At 48.2% G+C, this 17,593-nt stretch overlaps 1 protein-coding gene across 1 annotated transcript; it reads left to right on the top strand.

Moving 5' to 3' along the window:
• The first annotated feature begins 243 nt into the window (after positions 1–243).
• LOC136576342 (protein kinase C theta type-like) lies at positions 244–17,115 on the top strand. Its single transcript, XM_066575556.1, has 6 exons — positions 244–362; positions 13,562–13,815; positions 14,012–14,074; positions 14,230–14,784; positions 14,971–15,014; positions 15,545–17,115. The coding sequence occupies exons 1-5, from the start codon at positions 324–326 to the stop codon at positions 14,993–14,995; spliced, it is 936 nt and encodes a 311-aa protein (XP_066431653.1). The 5' UTR covers positions 244–323; the 3' UTR covers positions 14,996–15,014; positions 15,545–17,115.
• Positions 17,116–17,593: the final 478 nt, after the last annotated feature.

Below are 17,593 nucleotides of genomic sequence, written 5' to 3'. Positions count from 1 at the left end.
CCCCCCCCCACCACCACTCGGCATCTGACAGCCCGGCCGCCGGCACTACTAGCACACCCCCCCTCCCCCTTTCCCCACTGCATCTGACAGCCCGGCCCCCACCAGCACCCCCCATCCCCCCAAACCCCCCCTTCAGGTTCTTACCTTACCAAGAAGATCAAGCAGCAGCACGTCCCCTGCAGGCAGACCAGAGCTTCCCAGCCGCTGAAGCTCTACTGCACATGCGCAGAGAGAGAACAACCAGGAAGCAAGAAGCGCGTCCCCGACGTCCCGTCAAGACATGGAGCCGGCCCGACAAGAAGAACAGAAGACTTGTCGTAACCATGGACGACGGAGGAGCAACACGGGGGGCACCCCTAAAGGTAAGTCAATAACTTCTGTTTGCATCATTTTCCATGCACAATGTATATTAAAAAGTGCATGGAAATGGGCAAACAGAAGTAATGAGATGTAATGTTTCTGGCCGGACAACCCCTTTAACCTGGAAAGAGGTTTTCCAGGACTGAAAGAAAACATCTAAAGGCCAAGACTGGGAACACTCAATCACTTACCCGCTCACTTACCTAATAAATAACCAATGTCTTACAACTTCTTGCTGAAATTGTGGGGTAGGCCACAGCTTTATTTATTAAACGGTCTCAACGATAACTTAATTTAACGATCGATCACTATCCATGCTGTCCGTGTTAATTCTTACAGTTCGTAAACCGTCCACTGAGGACGTTTGTAAGCCCCGTTCCTTCGGCTTGCAAACCTTCCTCTATTCCTTAAAGGGGTTGTCCCGCGCCGAAACGGGTTTTTTTTTTTTTTAAACCCCCCCCCGTTCGGCGCGAGACAACCCCGATGCAGGGAGGTAAAGAAAGCTCACCGGAGCGCTTACCTGAATCCCTGCGCTCCGGTGACTTCTCTACTCACCGCTGAAGATGGCCTCTTCCTCCGTGGACCGCAGCTCTTCTGTGCGGTCCATTGCCGATTCCAGCCTCCTGATTGGCTGGAATCGGCACGTGACGGGGCGGAGCTACACGGAGCTACACGGAGCCCCATAGAAGACTGCAGAAGACCCGGACTGCGCAAGCGCGGCTAATTTGGCCATCGGAGGGCGAAAATTAGTCGGCACCATGGAGACGAGGACGCCAGCAACGGAACAGGTAAGTATAAAACTTTTTATAACTTCTGCATGGCTCATAATTAATGCACAATGTACATTACAAAGTGCATTATTATGGCCATGCAGAAGTGTACAGACCCACTTGCTGCCTCGGGACAACCCCTTTAACAGCATGGACAAATTCCGGGCCAAAACCAGCTGTGACAACTTCCGATGACTGTCCTCTCTAACTAGCCCACCTCCTCTCCCTCCCTGACCTTACGGGCGGGTGGGCGGGTGTCTCTGCTCTGTCCTTCTCTCTTCACCGCTTGACTCCTGACTGAAGCTCCTTCCGCTCCCCCCCCCTTCTTTCCTGTCTAAACTCCACCCCTTATGCTCGCTCTGCTTAACCCCTACCGTGCCTGTTCCCAGTCATGTGCCGCCTCCTTAGTTAGCTCGCGGCATTCAGGACTGGGAACACTCAATCACTTACCCGCTCACTTACCTAATAAATAACCAATGTCTTACAACTTCTTGCTGAAATTGTGGGGTAGGCCACAGCTTTATTTATTAAACGGTCTCAACGATAACTTAATTTAACAATCGATCACTATCCATGCTGTCCTTGTTAATTCTTGCAGTTCGTAAACCGTCCACTGAGGACGTTTGTAAGCCCCATTCCTTCGGCTTGCAAACCTTCCTCTATTCCTTAACAGCATGGACAAATTCCGGGCCACACGGGATGTGCCGCGTTACTGCGGCTCATTCCGTCCCCACCCCACCAACCCGAGCTAGAGCTTTCTCGACCCCATCCTGCAAGCCGGATAGGAACGTATCCAACCCCACCTCGTTGAGGTGAACACCGTCCCTCCTCAATGCCCCCTTCTCCTTCTCTTCCAACTCCCAATGGCGAACCGCCACCCCTCCAATAGACTGAACAAACTGAGCTATTTTCCTGTTCACCAGCCTCCTGGCTCTATCCACCGCTTCCAGGTTTCTTGCTCCATTCCAGTGTCTCCGTGCCACTATGTCTGACCAAACGATGATGCCTCCATTAAAACATTCCCGAAAACGCAACAAATCCTGTTTCATAATGACCAACAGGTCGCGAGTCTTTACTTTCCCGAGATCGTTTCCCCCGGCGTGAACAACCAAAACCACTCTCCGGGGGGTACTTCTGGCAATGTCCACCACCAACTTCCACATGTCGGGCCATATCAGCCCCCGGACTCCGTGCCAGGTTACGGATGTTCCGGTCAGGCCTAGCTCCGATCCTAAAGGCTGAACGGCTGCCCTCCTTTCCGCCCAGTAAATGTAGGAGTGACCGATTATATGCACTTTCCACGGCTCAGCTGCTGCGAACAAATGAAAACCAAACGAGGGCAAAAACTTGAAAACACACGAGCCTACCGCTAAAACAGAAACCGGGATACCGGGTGCTAACTTAAATCTCCCACAGTTAGATCGGGTCGCACATATGACTTATATTTTTGTGACTTCCATCTCCCAAGCCGTTTCACACCATCTTTGTTCATCCCTCCCGCATCTGCCGACGTTGACGCTCCAATTCTAAAAGAATAAGGTCCCGAATTCCTTCGGGTCGAGGCCCATAGTCCTCAAAGACGATTTTAACCCCGCCGAAACTTGAAAACGAGTGAGGGGGAGGCCGGACGCATGGACCAGAAATTGCTCCCCTGCCGGCCTTGATGCCATGTAACTGGCTGCCGTATCTACTGAGCACCATCCTGAGCCTAATCGAGTGATCGGCACCCACTCACCCCTGCCGTACACATCGGTTTTTGATTTTTTAATCCTGACGCGTAAACCGTCATCCACCGCTACCACGTCGTCAACCATTAATCCTCCCGGCATAACAACTTGCTCTTCGGCACTAACTCGCCGATCCTGAGCGCCGCAAAAAACGCCAGTAAGAATGCCGTCCTGAACAGCAACGCCTCGTGGTCGTTGTAACACGTGACTTGTAAATAGTCCAATAATTTACACAACAACTGATACGTAATCGGGCGACGGGGAATCTGAACCGACCTTTTCTTTCTTCCACCCGCGCACTATCTGGCGAAAAACGAACTCTGTTGTAACGTCCTTAAAACCGCGCAACTTTAATAAAAATGCCACGCCCGCGAGGTGCTTTTTGCCGAATCTACCGACGCCCGTCTCACCCGCAGAGACGCCAACATATCCAGGGTCGCTAAACGGGCCTTCTCGCCCCCAGCCACAGAACCGTCCACAAAAAAAACAACCATTTTTGCCACACCGCGTTATAATTTTCCAGGTTCCCCACCGCTACAGATGACTCGACAAGCTTCAGCAGCTCTGCTCTACCAGTTACCACAAGAAATGCGGGCAGCGTACCCCCAATGCATCCGCCTGTGGGTGCCGCTCTCTGAACCGCTCCATCTGCGAACGAGAGAGCGCGTCAGCTGCCACGTTTTTATAACCTGGTACATGTTTTGCCAGTAAATATATATTAAGCTGTAAACATCTCAGAACCACATGTCTCACAAGCGCCAACACCGGTGGGAAGGTATCCAAGGAGGCGGCAGCATCAACGGTGTAAAGATAGTAAAAAAAGGGTTTTATTGCTCCATAAAATGGCGACGTTTCGACTTAATCTAAGTCTTTTTCAAGTCTATTTCTACTAACACCGGTGGGAAGATGATGACTGCCGGTTAATAATTTGCACCACTGAAGCATTATCGAACAAAAAAAAAACACACCTTGTGGTCTTGTAACTCCTTGCCACCACCAACGGGAAAAACCTCCAACAGAGTAATGTTTTGATTCCATCATTTCTCCAACCAGGATACCGGCCAGGGTTCCCTGCACCAGTGATTCCGGAAAATTACACCAAAAACTTGTTGATCCCGCTGCGTCCGCGGACAGGCTAAGACCTGTATCCGACCACTCCTCTTTGAGGCACACCGCCTGCCCATTAAAGGCTTCCAAGAAGATTTTCCATATGTGTAAATCCCCTCGTATCCCTGGTGTGACTCTAATGAAGTAATGTGGCTCCTTTATAGAGACAATCTTCTAGAAAAACGGGACCCATGAGCCTGCATGTGACGCAACGTAACTTTTTTACATTGTACGACATCGTTTACCGTCTGCCGAAGGCGGGCCATTTTTTCTATCGGTAGTCTAAAAACCATTTCCTCGGTGTCTATCTTGATCCCTAGGAAAATCAGCCTAGTCACTGGGCCCATCGTTTTTTTCTCTGACAATGGGACCCCCGCCTCATGCATCAGCGACCGGAAAGTATGCAACAAAAAACCCCAGGTGCCCGATGATACCGTACCGATAAACAGGAAATCATCCAGGTAATGGGTCACCGATGTGATGCCCGTTTCAAACCTGAGCCTCCATTCCCGGAAGGAACTGAAAAGCTTGAAGTAATAGCATGAAATCGAACAGCCCATCGGCAGGCACATGTCGTAGAACAACTGGTTATCAACCTTGCATCCCAACAAGCGGAACCCTCAGGATGAATCGGCAGCCGCCTAAAAAAACCGACTCAATGTCGGCTTTAGCTAAATGTGCCCGCTTACCTGCTGCTCTAACCAGAGCGACCGCTTGGTCAAAGGACGCATAAACCACCGATGCTTGTTCTTTTGTAATGCCATCATCTACCGACTCCCCTTTTGGGAAGGATAGATGATGTATCAGTCGAAACTTGCCTGTCTCCTTCTTAGGGACTAACCCCAATGGGGAGACCCGCAAATTCACAAATGGTGGTTCGTCGAAAGGGGCTGGCCATGCGGCCGGCCGCCACTTCTTTATTAACCTTTTCTTTCACTAGCTCTATATTTTTTTTTTTTAAAGCCGATTTTAAATTTGCGCACATAATGGAAGCCGCCTGAAAGGAAAACGGGATTAAAAAACCGTAGGTAAAACCCTGTCTAAGGATTCTTGCTTCCTCACCCTTGAAAAGTAGGTTTAGAGGGCGTTGCGCTAAGATGAGTTGCAACCATACGCCGAAACGCGCCGACGAAAGTCCTCGTCATAGCGCCACCACACGACCCACAGGCGAGTCCCAAGGAATCTGAAAACCGTAAACCATCCTTGACCGACTCTTCGCTTCTCCCGCTCGCCACCGCTGACGAGTCCCGGGCGCGTGAGTTAAATTACCAACCACGGGAAAATTACCAACCACGGGCGAGCCTCGGCTCCCCGCCACTAAAAAATTGGATCAGAAATCGTAAACCATCTTTTACCGACTCTTCGCTTTTCCCGCTCGCCACCGCTGACGAGTCCCGGGAGCCTGAGCCACATTACCAACCACGGGTGAGTCTCGTCTCCCCGGATGACCATAAGACACTTTTTTGTATATACGAGTCAACATCACCACTGGCTGCTAAGCCACCACCCTCCCGCCCCGCAGGCGGGCCCGAGCCCCCTGGGGATCCACAGGACACCGATAACACATCACTTTTATCCATTTCATTCAACACCTATTTCAACACCAAAACCAAATCATTTTTCTCCGCTGCCTTAGCGGGATCCATAACATTCTTCCATGCATTTAAACAATGTAACTCACCGGCATGACTGTCCTCCGGCACCGCCAAGGGCAAGGTCCCTGCCATCCTTTCTCCGGGGCTCCTGCCTCTGCTATACGATGGCTGCCGCGTACTCACATGCGGAGCTTCTCTCGTTGCAGAACCATTTGCTGTACAAAGGCGGCCCTGCTCCGGCCGTTCTTGTGGTGCATCCCGCCTCGCGTGGCGTATATTGTGCATACTTGCTGTATAAGGTGACGGAGGTGCTGCTTGGCGGTAGGTTTCCTGGTGATACCGCTGACCTGGATCCCTTGCCCCTTCGCCCAGAGCCTCTCCGCTTGGTCTCCTCCTGTTTTCGCTTGCCTCTGCCCCTAATCTAGCAAGCTTGCTTTCGCGCCTTTTCTGGTATCTCCCTCCTGGCTCTCTCTTGCTGTCTACGTTCTGCACCCACACCTTGTCTATTGCCGCTAGCGCGACTGGCGTACCCCTGCGATGAATCACCCCCCCCCCGGAAGATGGGGCCACCACGAAACGTGGATTGACATAGCGGCGCCTATGCGTGCTAGTGCCTGCGATTGCTTGCTGCTGTAAAAAATGTCTGCGAGCCACACGGCTGCTATGCTCGCGACCCTGGGTGCTGCCTGCGTACCCGGTGCCAGCGGGTGTGATATATGGTACGTGCTGGCTATGGCGCCGCCTATGTGCGGAGTGACCGACATAGGCCCCTATTGGGGGGCCCTCCGTAATGAGTGCCACCCCGGACGTCCCACTATCTCCTGATATCTCCCCACTTTCCCTGCATCCCTGTGCGCTCCCTGCCCTAGTACCTACACTACTAGCAGAGCTGGTGGCCGGGCTATAATCCCTATCCCTCCCCCCCCCCCCTGTGTTTCCCCTCCCGGGCAATGGGTTTAAGGGCCTGGCCACCTGCTCCCCTGGGGCTTCTCCTCCCCCCCTTCTCCCCGGTACCTGACGCTGCCGCATCGCTGTGCCGCCATCTTGAGAGGGCCTGCTTTCCCGCCATGCCTCCACACGTGTCTCGTGCCTCCTCAATTGCTCCGTGCTATGTCCTGCTGCAGCCGTGCGCCCGACTGCGCGCTGGCTCCTGGACGCGGAGCCTCCGCTTAATGCTGCCGCTGTGCCTCTTCTGCCTTGCGGACTGCCAATCGGCTGTTCCCGCTGCTCCTCCGCGGGCGCTCCAACTGCCGCGCGGTTTGAATCTCCCGCCACACACCTCGTGGCGCGTCCCGCCGCCGCGACCGCTCCTGCGGCCGACCCTCTTAGCTGCGGGGCTTGGGCTAAGCCTCGCTGGGGGTTTTTTTCTTCTCTTCGGGCGGCCTCGCCCGGCATCCCCCGTTTGCTCCGCTCCTCCGCTTGCCGCCGGAAGCCCTGCAGCCGGCCCGACTGGCCTCCCCGACTCCGAGCCCGATCGGCAACGTGCCATTATTTCCTCCAGCCACTCAGCGCCGTCCCGATGAATCGCCTCCTGGATCTGCGCACGCCGGTCAGCCATCCTCGAATCTTGGGGCTTCTGGATCCCACGGACTTGATGGTGCTCCTTTCTTCCCACTTGCAGGTACTCTTTTCCGCGCCTCCCTTCTTCTCGCTGCTCCTTCTCTCTGTTGCACTCTCGCTGCTTCAAAAATCCTCTTTTTCTCCTTGAAAACTTCTTATGCTGCTGTCTCTGCTCTGTCCTTCTCTCATCACTGCTTGACTCCTGACTCCACCCCTTATGCTCTGCTTAACCCCTACCGTGCCTGTTCCCAGTCATGTGCCGCCTCCTTAGTTAGCTCGCGGCATTCAGGGAAAGGTGTAAAATAAGTCATGCTCATCTCTTAAATGCCCTCCCTTGTCCAGCGTAATCACCCTGATACCTGTTGCTTTCATTCTGGTAGAAGCTACAGCACTTGTACCATTTAATTGTATGCTTGTCAGCCAATCACAGGCTTCAGCTGCAGCTTTTTCCGGAATTAAAGCGGCAGGGGGGGGCTACGCTGGACGAGGAAAGAAGCATTTAAGTGAGAGGCGTATGGCTTTTTTACTTTCCACTATTCCCTGCCCATTATATACTACTATTCAATCCAGGAAAACCTCTGGGTGTGTTTACATGGGGCAAAACGTGCGGCATGTCCACAGCAGAATTGGCTGCAGAAAATCTGCAGCGTACTTTAACATTAAGGGCTCCTGCACACGGTCGGATTTGATTTGTAGAATCTGGGGCCAGTGTCTGTCCCCAGATTCCCCAGCTAATAACGCTAATTGTCTTCTATGAAGAGCCGCTGCTTTCTGCGCATGACCGGAAATTTCCGCTTGTGGCAGGAAAAATGCAGCATGCGATTTTCAGTCCCGCGGCCCTTTTACAGTGAGCACTGCAGTAGAGTCGCGGGATCTGCCTAATCGCCTAGCGACTGCGCAGCCTTTTCTCTACTGCCCATGCGTGCCAGCATGACGGCAGACGCTCCTGCAGTACAGACAAAGAAGAACCCGGACGGGCACAGAAGTCCTAAAGTGAATGGTATTTTATGGAATACCATTCACATGTTGCGGAAACAATCCGCAACCGAATTTGTAAAACCGCAGCATGTAAATTTCCGCTGCAGAAATCTGCAGCATATTTTATAAAATGCACCTTCATAGAAGCATCGGGAATCTTGAGGTCCTATCTGTCAGGCCAGCTCAGCAATAGTTGGGGCATTTTAATACATATGTGCTGGGGAAGTCGAGGTGTATAATCCTTGTTTTATGTGCTATAAGACACTGCAGGAGGATTGCACAGTGCATTCGTCATTTTTCCGTTCTGCCGAGCTCGACACGAAACAGTGTGACATTGAGAGTCTAATGAGGCCGGGTTTTCCTCTACATATACAGGGGAATGGTGGGTGATAGGGAATTTAGGGGATAGGAAGGAGAGAAGTAGTAGAGGGGGGTCAGAGGGAGAAAAGGTATAAGCGTGAAGAATAAGGAATGGAGGAGTAGAGAGGGGATGGTGGGTGACAGGGAGTATAGGGGAAATTGGTAGGTGATAGGGATAAGATGGGGGTACTGAGGGAGAGAAGTAGAGGGGAAATGGTGGATGATGGAGTAGAAAAGGAAGAGAGAGGAGGAGTAGAGGGCATAGTGGGTGACTGAGTAGGGGGGGAACAGAGGGAGAGATCGTGGATGATGGGTAGTAGTGGGGGGGATGGTGGGTGACAGAGGTGATAGAAGGAGTAAAGCGGGAGATGGTGGGTGACAGTATGGAGGGGAAGAGTAGAGGGGGGATTATAGGTGTGACTATCCAAAAATGATAAAATATTAAATAAAAAAAAAAAAACCTATACATCATTTAAATTATAGAACAGGTCCCAACATACCACAGGGCAGCCAACAACAATCACAAGAAGGTTGGGGGAGTTTTATCAGAAGAAAGAAGGGATGGTAAGTCACAGAGTATGGATTTTGAGCAGCCCGGCCCATCACCCTCTTCAGCCATCCTGCAAAGAAGATCAAGAACACAGCGCCAGCAACCAGTACATCTCATGCCAATTCACGTCCAGAGTCAGGATGACAACAACCTGGGCAGCAGAATGTGGAGGCGGAAGCGCTTTCAACGAACTGTCAAGTAAATGAGATGGATTATTGGGATTGTATTGAGATTGAGTTATCTGCCAGAACATCATCAGTGGGCATGAATCCCAGTCCTGTGTTTCGTAATAGACATCTTTTCATTAAACAACCTCAGAGCTGATCCCTTAGATCTAATGGTCCACATATGGAATCGAATTTAGTCTTTAATCTTCTGGAGCTTCCTTTAATTCCTCTATGTAGTCTTTCCCCTCAATTCCTCCATCTTCTTGTCTTTCTTACCTGAACACCCCTTCTGCTACTTCTTTTCAAATCTTGACTTATCTGGCACCATAAGGCCTGTTTTACATGGGTTAAAAAATTGCACGATTTTGTAGCAATGCAACATCACTACAAAACGCATGTATGAGAAGCTCATGGTTTCCAATGCGTTCTTTCAGACTACAAAACATCTCATGTGAAAGAACCCATTGGAAACCATGGGCTTCACATACATGACTTTTGAAGTGATGTCGAATTGCTACAAAATCGTACGATTTTCGTAGCCCGTTTGAACGAGGCCTTAAGGCCTCATGTCCATGGGCGGGTCGGATTCCGTATGTAGGAGCCTGCAGCGTAATCCAAACCTGCCCACGGCCGGTGACCCTGCGTACCTATATCTGCAGGCAGCAACCGCGCGGACCTGTATTCTTCTGGAATATCTGTACTGCAGATGGTCCACACAGCTCACTGTTAAAAACGCGCAGTACAAATTTTTTTCCCGCAGATGGGTCGCGAATCGGACTGCTTCCATTGACTTCAATGAAAGCCGTCCATGCGGTAAACGCAGTGAAATGGAACATGCTGCAATTTGTTTTCCGCATCAAAAGATCCGCCAAACAAATCCGCATGCTCTAATTCAGGTGTGGACGCCAATGCTTTTCTATGGGCAGCTTGAATTGCAGATCTTCCGCAAATCAAGTCAACCCATAGACATTGGGCCTTAAGCCAACAAGTGTAATCTCTACCACTACTTCTTCCAGCATCAGCCCTACAAGTACTCAAACTGCCTCTTCTGATTCATCGTCTCACACGGTTTTTAATTTGCAGTAATTTTATTTGCACATGATATAAAAATGTGTGACGAGTATTCCACAAGCTTATTGGACATGACTGTAACCTTCTGCTTGCACATCCTCAGTCTGTAGTAAATCACTAAAGGTACGTTTACATGGGGTGGAAACGCTGTGGAGTGTCCGTTGCAAAAAATTCCACCGCAAATTGGGCAGCTTTTCCAATCTGGAAAATATCCACAGCTGACGTTAGTAGCTACATCGCTCCTCCTCAAAATAGACACTCCAGCACAGACCCCTTGGCAGCCTCTAGTGAGCGCGGACCACCGGTCAGCACCTACGGTGCTCAGCCGCACACAGCAAGGGTGTCACAGGAATGCCTCCATAACATTGTCACACTTCTGTGGTCTTCCTGATTGCCAGATTTATAGCATAGAGAACATGTCTGGGACCATCTGGGACACCAACTTCAACAGCCTATGAGTTTGCACGATCCAGAGGCTCAGTTATAGCAAATGTGGACTGATATGCCGTAGGATACCATAATGAACCTGTATGCCTCCATGCCTGCCCGTAGAGGCGAGCGTATTAGTGCATGAACCACGGGTTTGTTTTTTTTCCCTTTGGACTATTCACACACACATAAGTTTGAAAAAAGATAGTGGGAAGATAGGTCCGGCCTTATCTTTCTCGCAAGTAGTATTAACGCGCAAGAATCCTGATAGTGAAAATGAAACCAGTGAAATTAATGGTTTCATTTCATTCCGTTATGCAGCCATGGTTTTCATAGCTGTATAATGGGACTAAAACACGCTCATCTGTTTAAACCCTAACCTCCATAGAAGCATCTCCCCCTGTACACCCAGATCTGTGCTGGCGAGGGCACTGCCCATTGTAACCTATGGTAATACACATCATATATCTGGATAATGAACACTTATAGAATGGAGCAGATAATGACCCTCACAAGGCTTTATTATTCCTAATATTAGTACAATTTGTGGTTTGTTCCTCCATGGGGACCATTTTAATTGTCACACAACTGCAAGTTTCCTAAAACTTGAGCAGTTTGTGATGAACTATGGGCACTGCTGCCAACCCAGACATGAAGTGCCATCCCTGCCCCATCTACTAATATGTGGCACTAGCAGAACCAGCCATGAATTTCTCATTTTCTCTGGGCACTAGACCATCACTCATGGTGCCCACATTACTATGTATATGGCAGAGCAGGGTACTGGCAAGCTGATGTCAACATCGGCTTCAATGACCTTTGACCTCCACTCGGCCAACTGCCATTTCCTTCCAACTGTCAACGGCAGCGATTGGATAGAAAACTGCAGATTGTGAAAAATGGCGTCCACTGGACACAGAGGATATGGCGAAAAACGTAAACGAGAAGAAGAGAGCGTGAGCGGACTCACAGAGATAAAGAAGAGGAAGAGCGGAGAGGATAGGCCTGAGGATGCGGAGCCAAGACCGGGCACCAGCCAGGACCCTGCGCCATCACACCACAGATTTGACATCAGCTGCTTCACCGCCCTTCAGATATTGGGTAGAGGAAGCTTCAGCAAGGTGAGTTTTATTTTCAGTTACCAGCCATTTAATCCACATAGAGAGGCTCAGGATACATTCACACATTGTGAATTTTGGTGTTGATCTACACCAAAAAAACGCATCCAAATCCGCTCCAATTCCACTACATGTGAACATAACATTAATGTAGTTTTACAGGACGACTATCGAGCACTTAAGCACCCAACAGCCGTCTGAACGATTATTAAATGTAGGTGGAGCGCGCTGGGGATCTCTTCTAGCCATTCAGAGTAAACAGGTAGTCGCTCATAGATGGACAACTCCCTGTTTAAACACACAAAAATATATACATATCTTTCATTAAAGCGTATAATTAGCATATTGTGCCAATGCTATATGCTGTCTTTAGGCTGGTATGACAGTATAAATCAGACAGTGTACATAGTAGTATATATTCATATGTCCATTATTTTGGCTCTTTATGGTGGTTTTTGGCCAATTTAATATCATTTTTGTGAGATTTACATTTCCCATCTTCCTTGACCGTTCTCGCTGGACTTTAAAAAAAAAAAAAAGTATTTGAAAGTGGATCTCCCAAATATGATGTGAAATCAGCCTTATTGGGTTATAGAATGCCAATGCTGTTTGCTTGTGATATTATTTCAACAATATCCAGTATGATGATAGTCTTTGCGTGGTATAATAGTATTATTTGAAGGATGTATTGTGGCGTTATTTGAGCAATGGATAGCGCTGTCTTTTCTGCATGGTATGATGGTATTAGTTAACATAGTATAGCAGTATTACATGGGAACATTGTGGCGGTATTATTTGAACAGCATACGGTACCATTAGGTGAACAGTCTATTTTATTATTACATTTGTATGGGGAAAGTTATTGTAGGTAGCTATGCATTTTGCGCAGTGTCATACCCTTCCCCTTGCACATTTTGAACCTCCCATAGACTTCATATTGTCTTTTACACAGTAATGGAGCTCTTACACAGTAACTAGCCCCCTTTATGGTTTCCGCACAGTAATTAGCCCTCCTTGTTGCCCCCACACAATAAACAATGGCATACTGTAGCTAGAGGGGGCAGGTGGGCATGTGTCCTGGGCGCAGTAAGGACTGAGAAGGGGAGGCACCAGCCAACAGTTTAAGACACCAGCTGATGCTGCGGCTACCTGGCCCTTTTTTTACAGTAAATCAGTCACCTGTAAGGATGAGCAGCAACTACAGTATCAGATGATATCTTAAAACGGTATTACGGAGAGGAAAAGTTTTCAGAATTTTTCACCCATCTGTTACATATAGATAAAAAAGATCAAACAAATGCGCGTGTTTTAGTCCTGTTATGTGGCCATGAAAATCACAGATGCATAATGGGAGGAAACAAAACCATCAATATCAATGGTTTAGTTTCCACTGTGGGGCAGGGATGGCACTTCATGTCTGGTTTGGCAGCGGTGCCCATAGTTCATCACAAACGGCTCAAGTTTTAGAAAACTTGCAGTTGTGTGGAAATTAAAATGATCCCGATGGAGGAACCTTTTACATTAATACTACATGTGAGAAAAATGGTGCAGCACCTATCTTCCCACATTTTTATACCTGCATGCACTAGCGCAGAGTTTGGATAGTCAAAAAAACGTACATTCAGGTTTTGACGCACATTTGCTGTGTGAACCTAGCCTTGAGGCGAGGAATAGCCAGAAGCCCCTACTGATAAATCCCCCATGTAATACATGGATATGATTTCCCCTCTGGCCACTGTCAGTGATCATTTCCTACTTGCTCTCCTCAGGTGGTCCTGGCATCATTCCCCGAAAGAAACACCTTCATGGCCATCAAGGTTATCAACAAGGGAAGAAGCGAAGAACACATCTTAATGAGAGAGAGACGGATACTCCTGAAGGCCCAAGACTGCCCCTTCATATGCCAACTGTATGCCGCACAGCAGTCTGCCAGCCGAGTCTACTTCATCACGGAGTATCTGTCCGGCGGAAGCCTGGGGGCAATGATCAAGATGTGCGGCTGCTTGGACATCAGCAATGTGAGGTGAGTAAATGACTAATCAGGAGACGGGAGGGAAACTCTGAGGGTGACATGACAGGTCAGACATAGAAGAATGGAGGGCGTACAGGCTGCGACAAACAGCGCCTCCTCTCTTCTAGTGCTGACAGACACTTTGATGGTGACATGATGTCATGGAACTGATATCATGTCATTGATACTACACTCTTCTCTCCGTCAGATTCTACACAGCGGAGATTGTATGCGTCCTCCAGTTCCTGCACCGACGCAGCATCGTCCACCGGTAAGCACAACTTTCCCACATTTCTCTGCTTCCTTGCACAGGTGGAGATAATGGACGCAGCTTTCCCAGAGTCCGGAATTAGGACTGGTTTTGCTGCGGTCCATCCCTAAGTCTCCTGCATCACTGAACTGATTTGCATCTTTTCTTTATTGCAGAGATATAAAGCCAGAGAACATCATGCTGGACAGATCTGGACATATCCGCCTGATTGACTTGGGGCTGGCCCAAGACGGTGTCACCTCGTCTAATAAAATCAACGGAATGACGGGCACATTTCAATATATGGCTCCAGAGGTGCTTCTTGAAGAGGAGTACGACGCAGCAGTCGACTGGTGGAGCCTGGGGATTGTTGTATCCTGGATGGCGGCAGGACAGTCCCCTTTCTACCACGGCCCCATCAGAAGAAAGCTCATCAAATCCGTCACCAGAAAGCAGCCCAAATTTCCATCTTGGCTTGATGCTGATGTGAAGCATCTTCTGGAGAGACTGCTGCGAAAGAATCCTGAGAAGAGGCTGGGTGTCTATAAGAACATCAGAGGTCACCCTTTCTTCAAAACCATAGATTGGGAAGAACTGGAACGGAAGAAAGCCCGCCCGCCATTCAAACCATACAGGAAAGTTCTGGAGAATCGAAACCTGCAGTGGCCGGAAAATAAGACACCCCTTCACCCCATAGACGGATTCTCGTACACTTCACCAAGCTGGACCCGGTAAGATCTTCCTTCTCTAGGGATGATATTCTTCAGTCTGACCTCTGTGTTCATCATCATTGTTCCTCTGGTGTCAGACAGCACAGGAGGTCATATAATAATCTATCTTCATGTCCCCATGTCAGTTCCAGGGTCTTCTCTCCCCTCAGCTTAATTATTATTAACTATGTCTCTGCTTCTTCTTAGGATGATGAGAAGAATCCGATTGTGAAGGAAGCGACAACCATCTGGTAAGTACCTTCTATACACACCTACACATGCATATCTGTACACCTAGACATACCTATACGCATAAGACATCTACCATTATAGCCATACATTGTAACAAAACTTCACATACATTAGAAAGTTTAATATTAAAAAACGTTTCCTCTAAAATAAGAAAAGGCTTTGGGAAAAATATTAAGACCGGCATTTGAAATGCCGGTCTTGTTATTAGCACTGGTGCTAGATGCTCCTAATATATGAAGAAGCACATCGTTCTTCATATATTAGGTGCCTCTCAGCTCCTCTGTTTTCGTACAGGTACAATCAGGCATACATTTCTGGCATAATTTACACCAGCTTCTGGTTGACAAGTTATGTGGCCTCAATTATGGCTACCAGAATTACAAAACCCCTAATATCAACTCATAATACAGAAATTCACTCCTATTTATATCAGGTTCAAATCAGATCCTGATATAAGTCGTCATGTTAGAGTAGTTCACTTGTTTATATCCACAGCAGGTAAAAGTAACATTTCTCTCATGTCTTGTAGGCTGAGCCTACGCCAACTGTCTCCTGAACCCAAGACTCTGCTGCTGTAGAAGACCTCGGCTTGCCCAAAACATCCTCTCTCCACCAACTGTATGATGCATACTTCCACCAACCCCTGAATCTTGACATCCTCCGGCTGGCATCGGACATCATCCTCTCCTGAAGACACTCTACACCGCCGGAGCGGCCTGTGCTTGATTGGTAACTGGTGAGTTCAGGAAAAATAGCCAGAGCGGCTATTATCCCTGAACTCCTGGTTGCTAGTAAGACCTCAGCACAGGCCGGGTAAGTAGCCCACACTGCATACATTAGGATTAGACACAAGTATAGACACAAACACATACATAGACACAAACAGATACATAGACACAAGTACACTCAGATAGGCGTAGATGTCGGCTTTGATCCTGGGACTTGTTCTGATTGCCATATTTGGGGTCAGGAAGGAATTTTTCCAACTTGTGGACAATTGGCTCATACCTCAAGGAGGTTTTTGCCTTCCTCTGGATCAACTCACAGCCTTAAATAGGTTTAGCTTTTATTTATAGGGAAGTAGCCACATAAATAACGTAATACATACATATAAAAAATAATAAAGAACTTTAGCTTTGTAGAATTTCTAGCTAACACGACATGTACCAGGGAGGTGAGCTGCTGGCGTTTGATCCTGAGATTTATTCTGATTGCCATATTTGGGGTCAGGAAGGAATTTTTTCCCCCTTAAAACAGGATAATTGGCTCTTTCCTAAAGGGGGTTTTTGCCTTCCTCTGGATCAACACAGTCTATAAGTAGGTTTAGTTCCTACACTTTATAGTTCACACAAACATACAGTAAATAGTAAGAACAGATTTATTTATTTAGATTCATGAAAACAATAATAATATAATATTTTGGAGAGTCAGATGGGTCAGATGGCGGTTTTGATCCTGGGACTTGTTCTGATCGCCATATTTGGGGTCAGGAAGGAATTTTTTCCCCCTTAAAACAGGATAATTGGCTCTTTCCTCAAGGGGGTTTTCGCCTTCCTTTGGATCAACACAGTCTATAAGTAGGTTTAGTTCCTACACTTTATAGTTCACACAAACATACAGTAAATGGTAAGAACAGATTATATATTCAAATCTATAACTAGAAAACAATATACTTTAAAAAGTCAAATATCGGCTTTGATCCTGGGACTTGTTCTGATCGCCATATTTGGGGTCAGGAAGGATTTTTTCCCCTAGGGTACGTTCACACGTAACAGAAATGCTGTGGATATTCTGAAGTGGAAAAATATGGAACATTTCTGCATCAAAATCCACATCATTAGGGCTTCGACAGACGACCGTGTTTGCGGAAGATTTTGTGAGCGTGAAATTCACGGCCACAGAATGTGATGAAGCGAAGCCATTGATTTAAATGGTTTTGTTTTCATGAGCGTGTTTCTTGCGCAAGAAAATATAGGACTTACCCTATCTTTCTGGCACATATTTTTTATATATGGGAAAAAAAGATCGATCCTGCCCTATCTCTCTGCTTTTTTTTATGCGTGCAATAGAGCAGAGTTTAAACTGTTAAAAAAAAAAGGCCGTGGACTTTTCATTCGCAAATATGCTCCGTAGCGGCGAGTGTATTTGCGCATGCACTTTTCTGCTTAAGCCCTTAGTGTGGATTCTGACTCGACTTGAGCTGCAGATCCCCCACTGATTTCCATCTCTAACGCCGCCCCTCTCACCTTGGAATACTGAGCTCTTACTACAGTCACATCCTTCACACAGCAACCACTACTGAGCCCGTCGCCACCATCGCCATTGGTCAGGGAGTGCGCCCACTCCCACATCACCTGACCAGCAGCGCTCAGTAGCGGTTTCTGGGTGAGGAATGTGCATTACGGTGAGGGCTCAGTATTCCGAGGTAAGAGCGGCGGTGTTGCAGACTGAAATCAGCTGCAGATAAAACTGAGTCTAAATTCGCAATGGTGCAGATTTTGCTGATGTGGAAATGCTGCACATTTTTTCATGGATTTTCTGCCAAGGAAAATCCGCCAAATTTCTGCTACGTGTGAAC

The sequence above is a fragment of the Eleutherodactylus coqui genome, chromosome 1, assembly GCF_035609145.1.
Source record: "Eleutherodactylus coqui strain aEleCoq1 chromosome 1, aEleCoq1.hap1, whole genome shotgun sequence".
NCBI lineage: Eukaryota > Metazoa > Chordata > Amphibia > Anura > Eleutherodactylidae > Eleutherodactylus > Eleutherodactylus coqui.
Note: the sequence above shows the minus strand (reverse complement) of the source record. Positions and strands in the feature narration are given on the sequence as shown.